The 22,004-nt window shown below is 39.5% G+C and overlaps 1 protein-coding gene across 1 annotated transcript; it reads right to left on the bottom strand.

Annotated features, from left to right (window-relative positions):
• Positions 1-921: 921 nt before the first annotated feature.
• Positions 922-19,492, bottom strand: LOC306875713 (ephrin-B2a). The gene is made up of 5 exons (XM_079426418.1): positions 18,642-19,492; positions 12,158-12,441; positions 7,057-7,149; positions 6,524-6,631; positions 922-4,939 (listed from the first exon to the last, which is right to left on the bottom strand). The coding sequence occupies exons 1-5, from the start codon at positions 18,752-18,754 to the stop codon at positions 4,536-4,538; spliced, it is 1,002 nt and encodes a 333-aa protein (XP_079282544.1). The 5' UTR covers positions 18,755-19,492; the 3' UTR covers positions 922-4,535.
• Between the last annotated feature and the right edge of the window lie 2,512 nt (positions 19,493-22,004).

Here is a 22,004-nt window from a genome sequence, read left to right on the forward strand (position 1 = left end):
TGTTTTGAATGGTGGCACAACACTGCCGCTAAATCTACAAGGCAAAAAATATATATTTTACTCGACTTGGAAGTCTAAATTGAATGTAATAACACAAATTTGATGTAGTGTGCTCAATAATTACAGCTTGACTACTGTGGTTTGAATCACCATCAAATGATTGATTCATCAGTTCTTTTTAGTGAATCAAAATCGTACAGTGCAACTCATGCTGTCCAATTAATGAACACATGACTCATGAGAGATTCGTTTTAGTGAATTTAAAATATAAAGCTTAACCGGTGGGTTCTGATTCATGAACTTTTTTTTGAACTGGTTCTTTTTAGTGAATCAAAACTTACTGCGCAGCCAGCATAGTCTGATTTATGAACCCTTGTATATGAGACAATTCTTTTTAGTCACGTATGTTTGATTCACAAACTCTTTTAAGGCAGTTCTTCTTGGCGAATCAAAAATACTGCGTGCCCTATTTACGAACAATTACTAGTTAATTTAATGAATCGTTCAAAAGGACATTTTATAGACTTTCTGCTTTCCGGAGCTTGCTCTTTCTGGTGTTCTTTTTTGGAGTTTCTAACTCCAAAAATGAAATGTTCATGGGTTCGCAATTTTGTAATAATTGTACACATTTACACAATTGAAATATGTCCAAATGAATCAAGTCGATACTCTGCTCTCTGAACTTCTTGAACCCTTTGCTTAATTTTGTGGTTAAGTAGAATGATCAAAAGTTGAACCACAATATTGTTAACAGCTTATGAACCAACCCCAAATGTGTCTGAGCAGGTTTTCATTCATGAATATTAGATAGAGTTCATTCACTTCAGGAAAGATGGTAAAAAAAAATGAAGGCTAATTGTCAACGGATGAACTCCACCTGACACAACCACATCAAATAAACATAAAAGAGAACTGAAAGTTCCATAGGAAAAACATTTTATTGAAAAACATTTTCAGTTTGTAACAGACTGGTGGAATGTGTGCCATTTCATTTCTATGACTTTATAAGGTTGCACGTCCTGACCAGATCTTACTGCGAGAGAAGGATGGGCGCATGGGCCATCGGGAAACGATAGCAACAGAAAAATAAGAGGAAACTGAGAAGTTGGGGAAAAACTCGAATGATAATACTGAGGTTTCGTACAAACTGGGTAGAAGAAAATCTAACAGAAAAAAGCAAAAACAAAGAACTAATTAAATAAATATCTATGGTACACACATATGGCACAAATATGCAGCAAGCAGTCAGTTTGGCAATTCTCTATATCATTTTTAAACCAGATCACCATGGGAACAGTGCAAAAGGGTTGAGTGGGAGGGGTCTGACGAGTGCTAGCTAAAATACATAGGAAAAAATTCCAATTCTATACAAAACATCTTACTTAAGAGTTTATAAAAAAAAAAAAATTATTGGATCCGTCGTCAATATTTACACAAGTTATTTACCAAAAAAATTAGTATGCTCTCTTTTAACTGAAGTGATTCATTTTTTTTTTCCGTAACTTTTTTTTATTTGCTAGAAATGTGAGAATAAGGCTATCGCAACAACCGGGGATCCATATACAATACAAACAATAACGTATTTACAGCCTCTCACCTACAGATGTACGGATGTACGGTGCAAAAACTAGAGTCTCGTGAACTCAGGGTGACCATACAAGCAAGGCATTTTACAGTGGCCCGAAGACACTTCTCCCAGTGCTTCGCAAACCTTCCGCCCACATCGGTGCAACATCTTACGCTACTAGTTGAGTCCTACCGCTCCTAAAATGTTACAGGAACGTTTGCAACCTGCTTTCCGGGACAGTGTCTTCGGATTCAAAGAAACTAAGGAGATTGTCATATTTAGCCCATATGGGACAGCAACCAAACAGCAATATGTTTGTAGTTTTTGTAGTATGTGTGTGTGTGTGTCTTCTAAAGTTTAAAGCAACTGCCCAGTCTTCAATATGTATGTGTGTAAAAGTCCATGTTTCACAGTTTAACTCGAACCTACAGCACAAAGTAAAAAAAAATCAAATAATAATAACACACCGGGGTTGTAGTGTTTTTGTATGCTGTATTGTTTCATTTAATTTTCAGTGGTTAAGAACACTTTTCCATAGGTGAACGTATATCATCTTTTTTTTTTTCTCAATTGTTATAAAAATAAATAAAAATTGCATATTTGCAGATTTTGTGGCCTCTTACAGAGGCACAAAGCTCCGATCACACAAGGCTTGGCTTCTCGGTGAGATTCAAGAACCTCCATGAACAAGTGAAAACAAAATGGATGAACAGTTAATGTGCGACTATGGCAATCCACAGTCAGTTTGTGTACATTTTTAACTCTCAAAGTCCACCTTTGGTGAACGATTTCGATTTCAACGTAAGAAACACATGAAGATATCTGTCTGCAGGCTGGAATTGCTCACCAAGGGTTTCGCACAAATGACTACACGCACGTAAGGGATTCCAAAATCCTGTGGGTTGTGGGATACTCTGGCCTCTGCTCGGCAACTTCCTCTCTAAAACGCACGCTAAGTCCACTTGTGACCTCCATCGATCATTATGTGTTTTTTTTTCCCCTCCAGAAACCTCCCACAATTTGAGCCTGAAAGATCTCATTTCATGCAATTTACTACATTTAGCCTGCGCTCGTTCTCATCTGGTATGCTCGCTAACCCACGTCTACTGCTTTCCTTCCAGATTAAGGGGCCTAATTTCAACCCAGAGCACATCTGAGCTTCATCAACAGAGACAGGCAGGCCGGAGAAGTTGGTTTAGCCAGGACTTTGTTAGACGAGCCCTTCCTTTGGTTCGTTTCTGGCCCTTCCCTATCATTCCTTTCGGCTATTTTAAAACCCAACATGCTGTTTTCCCTGAGGGGTCCTTCCAAAGCCACCCCTTCCCTGGCTATGAGCGCATGTGCTTTTTGTGCGGTTATGTGTGTGTTTGTGGTCGAAAGGCAGCTATTCATGTAGGGATCGATGGAAAAAAGCAAATAGCGAGATGGAGAAATATCTGTTATAGAAACGGAAAACTTGAAGCTTGCATAATGTACAGATTCACCATAAATTATTCATATTCTTGCTGTCTCACGCCGACCTGTCTGTACGCTATCATAAATAAAGTCTATGTGCACTCTTTCCAACCATTTTTATCTAGCACTCAACAAATCCATAAAGAAATGATAATTAAATATTTTGTTTCATTTCAACTAATCAATTAGATTTTGATGTCCCTGTGCTTTTGAGCAAAAAAGTAGAGCACCAGTTCCTCTCTTCCACAATCTGCACTGGCCACTGGTGAGGGAGAATGTGTGTGTGCGATGGCAGAAATACTAGAAAAACAAGAACTTTTGCAGCGACATGCCTGGGGAAGGCGGCCATTTTGTGTCAAAAATGACAGATTTTGCTAATAAGCCTTGAGTGATTCGCTCCCTGCGCTCTGTCTCTTAATGTGTTTTCTTGAGTTTGTCCTCCATGTGGGAAAGGTGGTAAGGCTTTCAAAGTGCTGCTAAAGTGTTCATGTGGGTCCTCCACCTTCCCAGCAGGCAACAGGACAGCAACTGTACCAAATATCGACGTTCTTTCCTTCCTTCTTTCTCTACGTGTCTCATTTTTCCAGCCCTGGCAGCAGACGTATACGAAATGAAATGTGTGTACGTGTCTTCCACGCTACTAAACAGCACATAAACCAGCACAAAAGGATCCCTATGACAATACCTATTAATCTTCTACCAAACAAATCTGCAAGTGGACTGCACTGGGAATGACAGAAAGAAATGCAAGTAAGACGCATGACCATACAAAAAGACTTCAAGTAAACATCGTGAGTCATTTTGTAGAGGTGAACAGATGAGGAGAGCTAACGTAAATGAAAACAGTACGAGTGAACGTGCAAAAACAGATGATGTCCATTCAAATGTCCAACAGTAGGCTCCGGAGAGCTTCCCGCTTCCTCTTTAAATCCACTTCATGTAGCTCTGGCTGCAATAGGCTGCATTCATTTCCTGTTTCGAGATGGATCAGCCAATCGGCCAAGCTAAATAAACAGCTCAAGTTCATATTTCTTGCTGTGTGATACTGTCACGTCACTTCTCTTCTCCATCTCCGTGTGGTGTGTCTTTAAGGGAGATGTAGAAAAAAAAGAGGAAGATTCATTGTCTTGACCTCTCTTTTCACAGCCACCCCCTCAACCCCCCTCTTCCCCGCTCGTCTGATTCACACGCTCCCTCGTACACACACTATAGGATACGTTATAGTGCACATCAATCTCCCGAAGTGTTTCTGTTTTCTTTTTTGTCATTTTTTTATTTCATTGTTTTGTTTTTGCAGGTGCAAGAGCAGCGAATCAGGAGTGTCACTCCACCATCAGCAACATCTATACTGAGAGTAATAATCAGGAATATTGTAAAATAAACAAGAACAGCAAAAAAAAATAAGAAGGGGCAGGACGAGGGTGAGCTCAGGCGTCAATGCCGCCCACGGGGGGTTCATCGAGGGGCATGTGGGGGGTTAGAGTTAAAATGTCTGAAAAAAGCGTGTCCGTTTTCACACTTTATAATAGATGTTTGCCGGGCTTTGCGGCGGCATTTCCTGTACGATATAAACGGGGTGTCCGTAATCGCCGCTCACTTTCTCGTAATGTGGGCAGAAGACGCTGTCAGCAGTCCGCAGCGGGATGATGATGTCGCTCGGCTCCGAGCCGTTGTTGTTGCCGCCGCTGCCGCCCCTCTTGGGCGTGGCTAATGTACTGAGTGACAGCGTGGTGGCGTGCTGAGGCGAGTGTTTGCGATGGCGTCGTCGATACTTCAGCAGGAGGAATACCAGCATGATAATGATAACGATGACAATGACACTGGCTGAGGCGATGCAGGCAAACAGGGCGACCTCTGAGCCGATGACTGATGACGATTTATTTCCATCTCCCTTCTCTTCACCTTGATGAGCTGCATCTATGAGGGAAAAAACAACATGAAGTTAGCAAAAAAACAATGAGCAACTACTATTAAGGACTGTTTACATCAATAACTATAAAAATTTATGATAACTACAGTAGTTTAACATTGGTCTAGAGGTGTACGATATGACAATTTTTGATCGTGGACGATTAAAATATCTCCATGATCTGCTTTCGAAGAAATAATGCCTACAGCGCACATTCTATCACTTAAAGTTCTGGCGCCTCCGTTTATATACGGCACATCGCAACATACATTCACATCAAATATTAACTCAGTGGTAAAGTTACACTCACGGCGAGAGACTGCACTTATTCGCAATCAAAAAAGTACATTATTTGCATGTGTTTTAAAGCCTTGCCGGTTAAACATTTTGTTCACGCGCTGTTTTGACATGCGCTTTTTCTGAGCACGTAGTGCAAATTAAAAAGCCTGTCAAACAGTACCTGATTACTGGACGAAGTTATCTTTTGCGTCTAATACTGTCAAAAACATACAAGGTTTACATATAAACACACTTGGTTATGGTTATGGTTAAGTGAAATGAAACCATTGACAGAAAAACGGATTCTATATTTTGTTACCTTGAGAGGCTTTGTTTTTAAAATAGGGAAATTAGTTTAGCTGTGCTGCTTAAACAACCTGCAAGATAGTAAAACCAACATGACAAAGAATCATGATACAGTCATGAATCGTGATATTCCTGAAAAAAATCGTGATATGATATTTTTGCCATATCGGCCACCCCTACATTGGTCTGAATGCTAATATATAATTATAGTTATAATTTTTTAGTATCGCTCTTGGTGTGAACAGGCTTTCAGACTAGAATGGAAATGGCATACTCATGAGCAATTAAAAAGATGCCGTCACACTAAATTAAACATATTTTATGTATGGTGAAATAAATTTACATGTATTTATTTAGCAGACGCTTTTATCTAAAGCAACTTCCAAAGGAGAGAAAACACAAGCGATTGATCATAAAAGAGTTGACGCTATTAGCAGTGCCATGAAAACAAATTTCAAGAAGAAACCAGAGTACAAAGCCTGAATAGTAGCGTAAGTGCTGTAGACAAAAAAAGAGATAATTTTTAATAAGAAGTGCCTTTATCGAAATGAATTAGTTATGTGCTTGTGGAAGCCGTTAGTTTTCAGTACTCTCAAAAATGTGTATTAGGATAGATAATGTCCGTGGTCATGGAAAGCTGTGGACAGAGTGGCCTCGCACGGCTTTGGACTCTAGTGAGTTTGTCTGGCGGAACAGATGAGCTGCTAACGCTCACACTCAGGCTGTTTTACAAGTGGATTATTGTACCTAAGACACTCCACTAAAATGACTTTGATGTCCATATGCTCCTACGTAGAAGCTGAATTCTACAACAAATGCGTCTGTCTTGCTCTGTCACGCTAGCGGTTTCCTTGTCAGAAGGATTTTATGAAAACGAATCAGTGTGTATGCCGTTGTGACAGAGGACTGGCACTTGCTCAGCAAAAAAGGAATTAAAAAGCAGAGAGAATGATGAATCAGTGAGCGTCCCCTTACAGGTGTGTGAGGTGATAAAGTGTGTGGCGTACCAGGCTTGTCAAGTACTTCATTGGATTTGGTGTCCTTGCCCCCTACGTCGGGGTGTTTGGGTGGGTAACTGGTGGGGTATTCTTTGGGGGAAATGGGATCGGAGGGGTCTGCAAAACATAGATAAGAAACACATTCATCACTCTGATATATGTATGCATTTTCATGTGGAGAGCTATTACTTTCATGCTGCTCAGCGAAATAAAAGTGTGCGTGTGTGACTGATAGCGACCATGAGAGTGTGTATGTGTGTGTGTGTTCGTCATTAAAACACAAGCACCCATGATTAATCTAGTGACCTTCAGCTTGTGCCTGTTTATTTGTGAGAGCGCAAGAAATACAGTCGCTTGTGTTGGTGGGTGTGGCCTATGGTAATTACTACAGATGTCACCGGTGAGGTGATTTATGAATAATCATCATTAATTACAGCGCAGGGTCTGAGGCAGGTTCGAAGGGCTTTGCTATTGTTCTACACCCTTGGGCCCACAGCTAATAGACACCCACATACACACATGACAGTGAAAAGATTACTCACTTTGTCCAACCTTCATGATGATTTTCATCGACTTGGTTTTACACACACCTCCTTCCTGATTATCCAGCCCTTCCATCGTTCCATTAGATGTAGCTGAAACACAATGACAAAAACAAGAACTTTAGCAACATGATATCAACATGTGTTGATATTATATATGCAAACACATAACTGAGATTGATCAAAGAAGGTACAAGCTATTTAGATGGTGTAACTGTGACTAATGAATATTCATGCAGTCAAGTCTCTGTGCAGAACCTTCATAAATCATGTAACCAAACTTTTATTTGCCATTCATGAACTTGCTTTTTTTGTGTTTGTTTTGGTGTTGAAAGATGAAGTGGTCAGGAGGACTCCTGTTGAAAGTGTGCCTTTGCTCTTTAACAATTCAATAGGAAATAAGAAGGATTAAAGGAATAATAAAAAGCTGATTTTCTTCACCAGCGAGGCAAAGGCCTCTAGCACTAGTAGTGGCTGTTAATAATTTAGCGAATAAGGCACGGAGAGAGAGTGCTATTAATGAATGTGAGGTTTGGAGTGTGTTTAAGAGCGTGTAACACTTTAGCCACAGCAGATGTTTGTCAAGAAACAAGTGAGTGAGAGGAAAATAGACTAAACAATAAAAAAAAAAATAACAGTCCTCTCTTTTTTTGAGAACATGTTGGACTGGCTTAAAAAATGAAGTGAGGAAAATGGTAACACTTTAATATGAGGACCTCACTATTAACTAGTTGCTTATTAGCATGCCTATTATTATTATTATATTGTCTGTTTATTACTGCTTATATTCTGCATGACCATATTCTACAGCCCTAATCCTACCCAAAACCTAAGTTTAACAACTACCTTACTAACTATTAATAAGCAGCAAATTAGTAGTTTATTGAGGCAAATGTTGTAGTTAATGGTTTGTTAAAAGAGAGAATAGGACCTTAAAATAAAGTGTGACCAGGAAAACTACTTTTCTACATGTAATTCGACTTTACAGTAAAATGAATTTGAACTGAATTAAGCCGTTTGACATTATTATCTGTTGCTAAACAAACTATCAGCAGTATTCTGGCCATTGGTACCGCGTGTCCCATGTGGGCTTTTAACCAAACAATGCAGCTATGCATGTCCACACCCGGCAGGCTTGCAGTCTATTGGGTCAGTAACACAGAGCTAACGGGCTGCCAAGGGCTTAATGTCTGGTCAGCGTCCAGAACAATGTGGCCTGCATTCAGAGAGAGAGAAAAAGAGACGGGGGAGGGCAGTGATGTTGGAGTCTGTGAGGCGCCTGTCCCCCATCATCACTTTTTTTTTCCGATGCTGCCAAGGATGGAGTGTGAGTGAGTTGTGTGTGCCATGAGACGGATCCTTCTGATTCTACTTTTCTTCTTGATCTGTTTGTTAGGACTGCTGCATGACACCATCTGACTCTCTCTGTTGCTTCTTTAACCTGTGGCTTTTTAGTGTTGAGAAGAACACAAGCTCATTACATCTAAAGCTCCTTAAAAGCTTTCGTTGCTTTCTGTGTGTTCATAAATATGGCAAATGAGCCTAAACATGCACGCATTAAAGCGACACACGACATTGCTAAACAATAATCACATGATGATTTCACATTCCAGGTCAACAGTCACATGACACACGCGGTTCATTTAGTTTTGGTTTAAGTGACGTGTTGATTAGAATACAAAGACACTTTTGAAGCACTTCTTCATAGATGAGTTTAAGTGAAAGAATGTTTGACTTTGAACTGACAGACCGGCTGGCAAAGAGTATCTGTGTGTGGGACAGGTTTGGCCTACATTGTGAAGGCCAAATTTCCCCAGAAAAGCCTGAAACCTACTTTGTGGAGAGCAGCAAGAGGGCTCAACAATGGAGGTCAATGGAAAGAGCCCACCATAATAGAAAAACACATACTGTTAATATAGATCAATAACTAAAAACCTCCCTTTGGGGCCGTCATCAGTTGAAAATGATTCATAAATAAAATATATTAGTAAAATATAATATAAAATAAATATATTTTCATTCTAAAATGGAAAAGGGTTTCTTTTAGCGGTTTGGGTTAGTCTGCGGTATGTATTGTATATATGTGATAGACTAGGTTATGCCCCCAGCTAGATAAATGTGTCTGTGTGCTACATGGGGACACAAAAACTCAATACTGACACCAATACCTGTTTGGTGAAACCCTATCAAGCTCAAACAGGCTGCGAGGTATGTAAAGTCCTGCCATGACAAAAGGGCAACCAGTGGGACAGGACTGGAAAACGACACCATGCAACAGGCGTTAAATGCTTCGAAATTTTGCATAGCATTATACTGAAACATAAAATGATTTTTATAATAATAATAATAATAATAATAATTAATAGCAATAATTTAACAATATAGCTCCTTGAACTTGAATGTGAGTTGTGATGATGAGCTGCTTTTGTTTTGGAGTTTGACCTGATCAACATGGCGTCAGGGTCACAGAGTGGTGAACAGCACTCAGGCCAATAATGAGAGCTGACACACAACAATACACACACACAAACATTGCACATCTACTCTAATAAGATATGGCACGGCACCTCGAAAAGCCCTCACTGGCTTTGAACAAAACCAAACAACGTGTCTCTCTCTTTATATCGCTCTTTTAAAGCCAGCAGTGCTTCATTGGCATGATTATTAACGTTTACAATATTGACAAAGCATATGAAAAACAGAAACCACAACAAATGAAATTATGAAAAAACAAAAAGGAAAGAAACAAAGGTTAAAAATAGAATACAATGGAAATGAATTTCAACTCTATGATTTAATGTTATAAATCACTTATCACTTTTCAGTAATAAATGCTCATCATCGTCGGTGTCTAAAGACATGCTCGCCCTCAGGCAATGGCATGCTGTTACATTACATAACTAGTTGCTAAGGGGCATTGTTTTCATTTTTCATCATCTGTCAGTATGGGGAAGTCTGAAAAAAAAAAAAAAAATTCAGAGAATGTGAAATTTTCTGTCTCTGAACCTGCAACTGAAATACCTGCTAAATGTTTCTGCCAATGCCAGGACACACACAACTTTGAAGAATAACCAGTCATAGACTCCATCCTAATTAAAACTGCTGAAACAATAATTAAAACTATGGATGTAAACCAGTTACATTCAGCTTTTTGAGCACTACTTGCTTTTTTTCACCATTTAACTATTATTCTATTCTTAAGGGACAAAATTTCTGAACGCTTTGTCTCTGCTTCATTCAATTGATTCAATCTTTCTGCAGATTGTATTCTTTTTTATGAAACATTTTTGCTCTCTCTAACTCTCTCTCTCATGCCATATTTAGATCATGTATCTCTCTTCTGGCTCCCGGCTTGAGGGCAATCTGTCAGACCAGATCACATCAAGCTCATATTCACACACAAACACACACAATCATATCAGAGTCATCAGCATCAGCCTGCATATGAACAATAGAAGAGCCATTTGAAAGTTTGGCCAGCACACACCAACACACACCAGGCCTCAACAATAAAGCAATAAAGGTGGACGATGACCTGGGGTCAGAGTGAGTGAGATTTAGGCCAGCTGACCAACTGCATGCTTTTGTGCATATTTTGAACATTTAGTATGAAAATATTTAGGGCCTGTATGATTATTATTATTATGTTTAATTTCTTATGCTTTTGAAGGCTGCATTTATTTGAACAAATGAATGTAAAAACAGCAATTCATGTTTTCTAGTTTAATGTCATTTATTTCAATGATGGCAAAGCTAAATTTTCAGCAGCCATTACTCCAGTCTTTAGTGTCACATGATCCTTCAGAAATTATTATGTTATGATGATTTGGTGCTGAAGAAACAATATTATTAATGTTAAAAACAGTTTTGGAAACCATACTTTTTTTCAGGATTTTTCATCAACAGAATATTAAAAAGAACAACTTTTTTTTTTTTTTAAAGAATCCCTTTAATCTTTAATGAACAATATAATTTTCTGTCACATAGTAAAATATGCTCCTCAAAAACAGCTGTTTATTGTAATTATGTGAAAATGTTGTCAGGCCAAGTAAAAATCTATACAACTGGCCTAAAGAACAAAATCCTCATTGTTGAGTCCTGCACACATACACAGACGTTTGGCTTGCTGAACACATTTATAAGGGATTGAAATCATCTGATTGGTTTCTAAGCAGATCCAATTGATAAAGACAGAGTGATTAAACTGAGCTATTAGGATTAAACTTTTTAATTAATGACTTATTGAATAACCCCCCCCAACCACACACAGCAGTCATACCTCTCTGCACTTCACAACTCCACACACACACACCCACACACACACGACTCCAGCTGTACACCAGGGCAATTATCATGTACAATGCAGCAAAATGAACTAATTTCTCTTTCTCCACCTCCTTTTTCTGTCTTTTACTTTTTTCTCCACAAATTAGAGTCGCTTAAGAGAAACTGAGAGAGAGCAAAATAAAAGAGGAGAGAATTTGCCCAGAACTGCAAAATTGGATTTTCTCCTTATGCTGGAAGTGAACCCTCATTGTGAGCGAGAGCGAGAGAACGGCTCAGGTCTGGGCAATGAGATTGACGCTGTGTATCAAAGCAGTCTCTGTTTGTGTGTGTGTGTGTGTGTGTGTGTGTATGCCTTATTCCATTTGGTAGATCCCTGCGTTCCTCTTCCACCTCACCCGCTGTTTAAACAGTTTGCTTTGAGCCTGAACTGTATGTTTTGAGGCCAGGTGAGCAGTTATTGTTCTCGAAAATGTGAAAATTCAACCCACATGCAAAACCATACAAAGCGAATACGAGAAGTCATTTTTGTTTGTGTACATATGCGTTCATGGTCAAATGCCACTCACAAACAGAAACTTTCCGTCTCTGTAACACTGAACTAACAACCATTTCACACGATGTAAACACACACTAGCAAATGTGGTGTAAATGTGTTATTATTTGCACTACGACTCACTAAAACACTGCTAATGCAGTTCACCCCGCAACGTCAACATTTCCCAATACTTAAAACCACATAAACAAACCCAAGCAAATGTAATTGACCAGAACAGTGTGGCAAGGGTGGTTTACAGATATCTGCTGTCATACTCACAGATAATGTAGTAGTCTTTCCCCCTGAAGAACTCCAGGCCCCAAAGGTTTGGGCTGAACTCCTGGAATTTGAGGGTAAATTTGACGTCCTGGTCCGGTTTGACGCAGTTGAGTAGAGGCGTGTCTGCCTTTGTGACCTGACAGGACTTTAGCTGTTCCAGAGGAACCATATAGAGTTTATAATACTCCACTCCTTCCGTTGAACCACCCTCCACGCGTGGGCAAACTATGTCCATCTTATCCCCGATCTGTGGATACAGCACCAGACCCTGTCCTGGCACGAACCTTTGAGAGAAAGACAGAGGCAGAGAGAGAGTGAGACACATCATAGACGATAAATCATATTCAAACTGCTCTCAGGATCAAAAATATGCTGGATGGTGAAGCGTAGTGTTGATCAATAATTAAAAAAGAGGGCGATCAATTTTTTAGCAACGATTATAAAGGATAAAACAGGTTCTAAAGAACTAGCTGGATCATAAAAACATAGGAGAATAACTGAAACGAACCTAAACTGCATGCACAAGTGTTTTTAAGTTGCTTTATGAGAAACCAGAAACGAAAATGGAGCAGCTAGAACGAGACAAAGGTGTTGACTCACAGCTCATACTTAAGAATAAAGGCAAATAGTCTTTCTGATGCCAAGCGCTGTGAAAAGAAAATGATGTCATGAGAAATAAGGAGGAAAAGCGCAGCAGCTCACATCAGGCGACGCTCCCAGCCATTCGCCTCGAGGGACTAAAACAGGAGTAGCTGGGAAAACTGCTCTGCTGTGTGTGCGTGCGTTTGACGTGCAGCAGGGTAGCTGTCAGGACTATCTGTACGACAGATCTAGCCACGCAAATCCTCTCGAGCCAAACACTGGATCGCTATCTCGCTCGTGTCTTATCGCTACGCAAGCTTATTTGAAAAGCCAAGAACAGTTTGCTTGCATATGTGTGCGGTGTGTTTGAATATTTGCCATGGGATCGTTCAAAAGAAGAGGGCGAGACTCGTAAATTCCCAGAGTAAAACATGTTCACACCTTAAAAGTTTATACACACACACACACCTGCTCTGTTTTCCCAAATAGTAAAGTGCTAAACATCTTTTAAAAATACAGGTTTTTTTTTTTTTACAGCGATTCCAATGAAGATCTTTTCTGGATTCAGAGAACATATATTTTGGTATGAAAAACATTTTAATAATCTGAAGAACCTGTTTTCCACTATAAAGAATCTTTTGTGCATTGGAAACATTCCGTGGATGTTAAAGGTTATTCATGGAGCCATTAATACCAATAAAGAATCTTTACTTTCAACAGCGTACATTCATATGTATGTATATACCACATGCTAATTCTATTAACCTCTATTTAATGAGCAAATACAATTGAGCAGTGAAAAGGAGAGACAGGCCAAATGCAGCATGCTAGATGCTACATACATTGCTGCAGCCCACAGTCAGTCATTATCCTAAACCACAGGGCATACAAGGTCACCCCGCAGCCCATACGCACACATTCCACTATTAAAAGGGTGTTTTAGTTTTGAGTAGGGAGCAGGATGTAAAAGTGGGGGGTAATTGAACAAATAAAGCCAGAGGTCACACTTATGTTTGTAAATGGCTTTAATGCTTGTCAAAAAGACACACTTTAACCCCCCAACCTTAGCCTGATTCTCCCAGTGGTCGTAAATATTCTGAGACATGTGAATATGAAAAAGAAAAGGATCACAGAATAAGGGTTTGCACACGTTTAACACAGACCGCTCATTCTGTTAACAAGACTGCAGCTGCACACAGAGAAGCCATTAAGTCGGAAAAGGCACGCGTCTGTGTAAGAGCGAACGGTCAGGACATGTGCAGTAGATCTAAGAAGACACGGCCTTGCCACTTGAGGACGTTTCTCCATAATTTTATTTGTGATCCACATTTTTTCCCTCATATCTCTGTTTTTTATACTCACAACGCATCTGTTTTATCTTTTCTTTTTGTCTTCTTCCCACTGACTCATTCACTTGTGCTCAGGCTGAAATATTCATTTTTGGCAGTCTTTCTAAACGCACTTCAAAATGAACCCATTTAAATAAACTTGCTCATAGACATTGAAGTAAAAGAAAAGAGAAATTCACTAACAGCGGTTAATGAGTAGAAGACTTTCAGAACTCTCTCTGGCAACTTAGGCATGATATAAACGATAAAACTGAAGCTGAGAAACAGGTGGGCTGGATGGACGTCTGAAAAGCGTTAAAGAGTAAAGGATAAGACAGCTGTTTTTTTGTTTTTTTTATGTGCTATTGCCCGTTTCATTTTTCTTTTTTCTTAGGGTCAAAATATATAATTTGCTAAAACTAAAAACAACACGTGTTCATGATAAACTGTTTAAAATCCCCCCCAATGTTTTCATATATCTTGCTTTCTTCAAATGGAGCTTTTGCATATGAATATTTGTCTATCAGCTCTCCTCTTTCTTTATTTTCCTGTGTTAATCTCTAGTTGTGTGGGCCGAGCTGTGACACCATGACAGCAGTAGCCTAATCCTGCCCCAATGGGAACACAGCGCTTTAACCCGAAGATCTGAAACAACACTGGGCGACGGACGCATATGGGCGGAGGGAACTTAAGCTGTTTGACTTTCAATCATCAGACCAATATGGAGGTTCATCGGGCATAGAAAGACATAGACTTGAAAGCACAGGACAAAAAAAATCAACAGACATCTCACGGTTTAATCGCTCCATCATGCTTTGCAACCGAGACCTGTGTCGGGTGAGAGGGTGAATCGACCAGACGGGCGCCTTATCCCTTTGTCATCCTATATCCCTTCATTCTTTCCTGTTTTCCTCATCTATTCAATCCATAATCCCGAAAGACCCTGTCTGCTCTCTCCTCGCATTTTAAGCAACCCAAATGCAATTTAACAATCAACTTGTGTGACTAGACATCATACTTTTCCCTAAGCCCCTTTCCTTCTCCTCGCTCTCTCCCAGCGGTAAAACAATCCCTCCCATCTTCTAATATGATGACGAGAAATTTGGAAAATGGTTAACTCAGCATCTATATCATAAAAGCCTTTTGCTAGCAGTCTATCATGAAGTTTCTGCATCCCTAAACGCAGAAGGGGGGAAGGAATAGTTATTATTCATGGCCAAATCGCCCCTCATTCATTCATGTTGTATCTGCATGTGTATGAAGCCATGGATGTGCCCCCGTCAGAACCCTGCTAAGCGATGTAATCTCCTAAGAACCTCCTTTGACTGAAAACGTGTAGAGCAGACTGCTTTTGTTTCTCCACCTCCGACAAAATGGATTACCAGAAGGAACAAGAAAGAGAGGGAGAGAGAAGAGAGAGGGGAAAGGAATCTTTACATCAGAGGTAAAGCAATGGAGGGGTAAAAAGTACTGTGCACTGGATTGACACACATTTTGCAATGGGAGGAAAGAAAAAACAGCCTTCACGCACACACTCGCTCAGAGATTGAGTATTATGGTTGTCTCATGTACAGAAGGCCATAGGCAGTACCGTACAGATTTTTAGCACACCCCTCCTGTTATGCAGCACTGATACTTTAGATGAAGCGCTAGTCAGTACTCACAAATATTATACCTATGGGATTTCTCTCTAATCTTCAGAGAGTAAATTGTACTTTTTTGTTTATTGGGTATTTGTGTTTCTAAAATGAAACTGGAGTCGATGCGAGACGGGAGTCAGGTTCTCCTCAGTTCATCTATTATCAAAAAATAAATTGTGACCTTGGACCACAAAATCAGTCTCAAGTCGCTGGGGTATATTTGTAGCAACAGCCAAAAATACATTGTATGGGTCAAAATTATTGATTTTCCTTTAATGCCAAAAATCATTAGGACATTAAGTAAAGATCATGTTCAATGAAGATATATTGTAAATTTCCTACTTTAAATATATCAAAACTTTATTTTTGATTAGTAATATGCATGGCTAAGAACTTAATTTGAACAACTTTAAAGGAGATTTTTTCAATATTTAGATTTTTTTTTTGCACCCTCAGGTTCCAGATTTTCAAATAGTTGTATCTCGGCCAAATATTGTCCGATCCTAACAAACCATACATCAGTGGAAAGCTTATTTGTTCAGCTTTCATATGATGTATACATCTGAATCTGAAAAACTGACCCTTATGACTGGTTTTGTGGTCCAGGGTCACAATTCATATCATGAAATAATTTAATCCCAAAGTAAAAAAGAAAGCAAGCAAAGGAAAGCAAGCAAGGAAGAAAGCAAATGCACAAAAATATATTTGAATGTAACAAGACTCCTGCCACGTCCCAGTGTTTTGCTCTGTTTATCTTGTCAGGTGGTAAAATGCAGCCACCAACGCTAGCAGTGCCATCACCATTTAGTCTTGTGCTACAAAGAACTATACGTTGAACTGCCCCAACACAACGGCAGGAATGTGCGCAGTGAGTAATTCCATGGAACGCCGGCTTGCCTGGGGAGAATGAGGCCTGCATATTTACATTGACACACACAATAGAGAGACACGCCGTTGGAGGTCACTTCTGGGTCTCCATCAATGAAGATGTCACAATAGATATCGACATGGAGGTGACACGTCATATTCAGTGTTTAAGTTATATACAAATTTAATGAACTAAAATAATTTGCAATTAGAATTACAAAGTACTCCAGAAAAACATAATTGCATACTAAATACAATTACGCAGTACTTACATGTGTAATCACCCAGAAACATAATTGCTAGTGTAAAGTGTAATGAACATGGCTCGCTTAAAACTGTAACAAAGAGTCTAAAATACTCTCAAAATCGTTTTCCATTTGAATGCCAAGCACTACTCTTTGAATTAACAAAATTTTACTCTACAAGAGCACTTCATGCAATATTTGGGGAAATATACATATTTAATTTAAACTATAAAAATTTTGATTCACTATAGACATGGCCACAACTTTTCATCACTCATCCACGTCAATTAAATTGGCATATTGCAATATAGTTAAAACATTAGTAATTGTAATTATTGAAGTTCCCTATAGAGTATTAAAAAACCTAAAAGATTGTCTTAAATAGGAACAATGTAAAAGTAGGTTAAGTGGAGTGGGCCAATGGTCATGAGCACATTCAGCAAAATTGAATCTCTCAATGCAACACGTCATCCTCTTAATTTTTCCCCTCACGGCAGAATTTCCAACAAATACAGCAAGGAACAGTCACTTCTTTCTTAATAATGCATCCATACTAATCTATTTTCTCTCTCAAGATAATGTAGACCCAACAAAATTTTGATTTTTTATTAAGTTACTTAGCCTTAAATAAATAAATAAATAAATAAGCTCTGTAAAGTAGACCGAGGATCCTCTCAACAACTCAATCCCAGCGCATCCTGTGCCTTTTAGATCAGTTACACTCTTATTAATTAACGTACTTAAGGACGCTTGCGACACTGCCAGAGGACTAAAGACAGCCGCTCTTTTACCTGTGTGTGCTAAAGACCGTAATTATCAACACGAGACACCTGTTATGCGGTCGATCCATGCTGCCCCTTGGCCTGTACATGCAGGGGTAAAAGAGAGAAATATTTCTCTATAAAAATGGGCCGCGAGCGAAAGCTGAATTACTGAAGCGCTCGAGACTCCCGCGCGGGACACGAGACCCCGTCGGATTTCAGCGTTACTTGATGTTTCGATGTTTTAATGCATGATTCAGCGCCGATGTGGTACGCATGTGCTCGTCTGGACATTTTCACCGCTGACTTCGCAGTCACTGAGGATTGAGGGAAGAAAGGCTTTCAAGAGAACATTTTAGAGAATTATACACGTAATTACGCTAAAGGGCTTCGTCAAGTCTGAAACTAACAGCCTACATCAGAAAACATAAAATAAATAATAGCTTATACCACGACCAGGAGAAATAATAAAACAATGAAAAGATTAATTTGTTTGTATGTCTGATTTTAAATCAGATCGCGATGGTGAGAATTACACAAACTGAGGTGAAGGACTTGGGGCCTATACGCCGCTCAATAAAACATGCCTCAGCTGGACATTTAACCAACACTTGTATATGAACGGTTGTCTATATTAACACGAAATGTCACACCTTTGATTTCCCTTAATTGTTTTCTTGAAATAATTTCGTGTCATGAAACAGATCACATCTCTGTGGGTAAAAATCCTCTCAAGATTTATGACCTGAGGTCCTGTGGGGCCATTCAAAACTATAATCATTTATTTTTCTTTCTGCCTCAAATTTACAAGTTAGCATGGGGAATTATTAATTACTGTAAAATGCGACTAATTTTTTAATATTAATGTTCTAAGCCCCTGTGAGTGGAAATAACGCCTCGGCTCGATGATCCACATCACCTGCTATTAATGTTCATTTACAGAAGCACGTCCTCACACCGTACAAAGCCATTTATCCTGCTTGACCGTTCACGATTTTACCGACACTTCCAGGGTCTGAGCGCTGCTAAGGGGGTGAGAGAGGGTTAGTAACGAAGCTTACTTGGTATTCGTCGTGTTCCAGTATATGGAGTCCAGGATGAGCGCGCGGGACAGGTCCACCTTGCACGCGATGACTAGAACTCCAAAGTAATATCTCCACAGAGAGTCGCCCATGGTCCGTTACGACCGTTACGGTCAAATTCCGTTCCGCGGGAATTTATAATTAGAAAAAAGAAAGCGTCTTGTTGGAGTGCTGCTTGTGACAATCCAAACTCAATATCCCCGTCCCAGGAGAAAAAGTAAAAAAATAAATGCTGAATAGGAGTGCGGTTAGAAGTGAAACATCCCAAAGGGAAGAGCTAGGCTACTCCTCTATTAGTCCTGCTCAAGATGAGAGAGAGCAGCACCGCGGACAGCAGGCAGTTTCTCATTCGGTAAAATAAACGACTGAGTGGAGCACTCTCCTATCAACCGGCCGTGGGGAGCACGTACATTCCTCACAGGAAGGCGACCAGTGTCGTCGCCGCTGAAGTGCTGGATGTCCGTGGAGACATGGAAGTTAATCCCCCCCGGTGTGGATCATAAACCAAGCAGGTAAGTTACCAATTCCAAATGCAAGGTATTCCGTTCAGGCGAGTTCCCAAAAAACGAATGAGGCAGTTTGGAAAAGATGAACAAGAATGAATTAATTGCAGCCTTATTGGATGAAGCAAAAAATAAGAATGACTAATGACAGAAAATAAAATAAAATGACACGATGAAGTCAAATGAAAGTTCTCATGGGTCGCTGTGGGACCCTCACAGTAGCACAGAACAGCTGCAGGTCCGAGCTGAACTGAACCGTGCGCGTGAATTGCGGGACTCTGCTCCTTTCTCTGCGCGAGGCTGTACTGCAAGTAGCTGCGAGCGTCTACAACACGGAATATTTGTCAGAGCGAGTTTTTCGCTGACTCCTCCCACCTGCTCTCTCATTGGACAGGTAGCCATGGAGAGAAACCTGTCAATCAAGCGGTCGCCTGGCGACTGGTCGAGCAATGGGAGAGGAATATATCGGACTTCAGGTCGCCAACCCAGATTTGAGTTTTTAGGGATTAATAACATTTCTGCATTTCAAAGAGAACTCGGGGTACAATGTGTATATTTGCAGCTGTTACAAAAACTACACCGAAAAAACAGCAAACTGTACTAATAAGTACACAATATACTACCTACGTGCATCCTAATCATGTTAAATCACTAATCTTTCTCTTTATTATATCATTGTTAATTTAAATAATTAATTTAATTGTTATTATCGTGTTCCACGACACGCACAAAGGTCAATTTCAAGTCCCACATGGCAAATAATCTCAAAATAAAGGCGTTTATTTAGGTTGAGGTCGACAGAGAGCCGCCTGCTGAATGCGTGAGGATTGATTCGGCGGTCAACAGCGCCCACTAGCGGCAGGACATCTCACTACTCTTCTTACATTTATGTATGAATTAAATAGCAGGTTCATTACAACAGTTTTGCACTTTTTTGTATTTTACACTGACAAAATATCAAATTATGAATTGTATTTTTATTCAGAGTATCTGATTCAATTATATATTCAATGATAGGCTATAGTCTACATTACTCTTATAGCTTAGTAAAAGTTGATGCATACCTGTCAAATGCATTTGTCAATGCAGTACTGTTATCACAAACGCAATTAAAATTTAAATAAATAGAATAAACTATATACTGTAGTATAACTATAGTGTTATGTTATTGTATTATATTATATTATTATGTAGGCTACAGACTGTTTAAGTTTACCTATTAAGTTCTGGAGAAATAAACAACTTAATGAAATGGATTTACGCCATGTCTGGCCTTAAGGAAGCAGTACGTCTAAAACTAAATTAGGACGCAAGTGTGAAGAAAAACCGGTGTGAAAGCATTCACGCTTTCCAAAGATTCTAATTGAATCAGCGTAGGCTACATTTACTGTTATCGCTGTGTATTGCTCTGCTGGCTTAAGAGACCATCAAACGCGCAGATTCCACATCGAAGCGATAATTAATACACTACACGTGCTGAATACACGGACTGAAGGATTGCTGTGCATTAATGAAGCGGTTTATTAACGCGTTACATCAAAGAAGAGCCAATTGCCTGATTACGACGTCTATTTGTCTATGCATCTAATGGGTTAGATTACACATTTGTTTTTGTGCAACATAAATACATATTTTGTCAATAAAAGCACTAAATTGCAAGTGCAAAATTAAAGAGGCAATCTTATAACTGTTTTTCAAGCACCACTTACAAAGAGCTCCAAAGGTAATCAATTATTTACTTTATGCAATGTGTTTCTAAGAATGCTCCCACACTACCAAACAAAAGCAAACAATAGGACGAGCTAACACAATTCAAGAAGTAGTCATCCCAACTTGGAAAACAAGGAAACGCCAATTTCCTGAACTATTGATCTTAAAAATAACCAACGCAGATGAGACGTGGAGATTTAAAAGTGTCCTGTTAAAGATGTAGGATAAACGTGCTATGTTCACTATCAGTTTAAACACCTCAACCTAAATGTTCCCAAAGTCTCATGACGCACCGTAAATGAAAAACAAACACTGCTTAACACATTCAAGATAAACTCTGAGCAACTTTTCAGCTCTTTGAAATCACGGGGTCAGATCGATGTTTATTCAGTTGCACGCGAATAATCTCACGGTCCGTGGGTCCCTCGGAGCGTGATTAAACACAGTAGGCTACACTTACGAGAAAACACACCTGCTGGCTTCCCTACACGCAAAGTATAGGCATTCCCGGCCAAACTTTACGCATCGCTTCTGAACTGATCATAAGAGGCGTTGTAACTTCTGCCTGGCGCTGAACACTGTATTCATGTCAATAAAAGAACTGTGGAGCTGAGCGCGCGCAGAGGTCGAGCATTAGAGCAAAGTTTCGGCGTTACACCAGTCGTTCATCAGTACGGCATTGTTAAAACCGACAGTGACTAATGCACACACAAGACTGCATCATGCGGGCTTGTCGAAAAAAATCGCACGTCTGTGACAGAAGAATTTGCCAACATTTCCATTAGCTTTTCACACAGGCCACCTGAGAACCTGAGGCAGCGACCAGAAGTAACCTCGAGCTGAGGAATCAGAAATAAAACTGAAAGGCAGATTAGGTTAAAGGTCTTTAACTCAGACGAAGGGTTCAATTCAATTCAGTTACTGGGTCATTTCCCGAAATAGGTTGGAAAATATGATTTTAAAAGTAAATTCTTTAAGATTTTAAATATTCTACTAGATCAAAAATTATTATTAAAGAATATTGTGGCATTAAACTTAATGTAAACTTTATTAAATTATTTGTTGGGATATAACTTCAAAAAAGATCACAAGACAAGGTGTTTATTAGAAAAATAACTTGGGATATTTC

This window comes from Barbus barbus, assembly GCF_936440315.1.
Source record: "Barbus barbus genome assembly, chromosome: 10".
Lineage (NCBI taxonomy): Eukaryota > Metazoa > Chordata > Actinopteri > Cypriniformes > Cyprinidae > Barbus > Barbus barbus.

Bases quoted from the DNA above. Each gene is read 5' to 3' on its own strand.
- LOC306875713 (XM_079426418.1), bottom strand. From the start codon at position 18,754: ATGGGCGACTCTCTGTGGAGATATTACTTTGGAGTTCTAGTCATCGCG. The intron at 12,442-18,641 runs GTAAGCTTCGTT...TTTCTCTCAAAG, and splicing joins TGGAACACGACGAATACCAA to GTTCGTGCCAGGACAGGGTC. The intron at 7,150-12,157 runs GTGAGTATGACA...ATTGTGTTTCAG, and splicing joins GAAAGACTACTACATTATCT to CTACATCTAATGGAACGATG.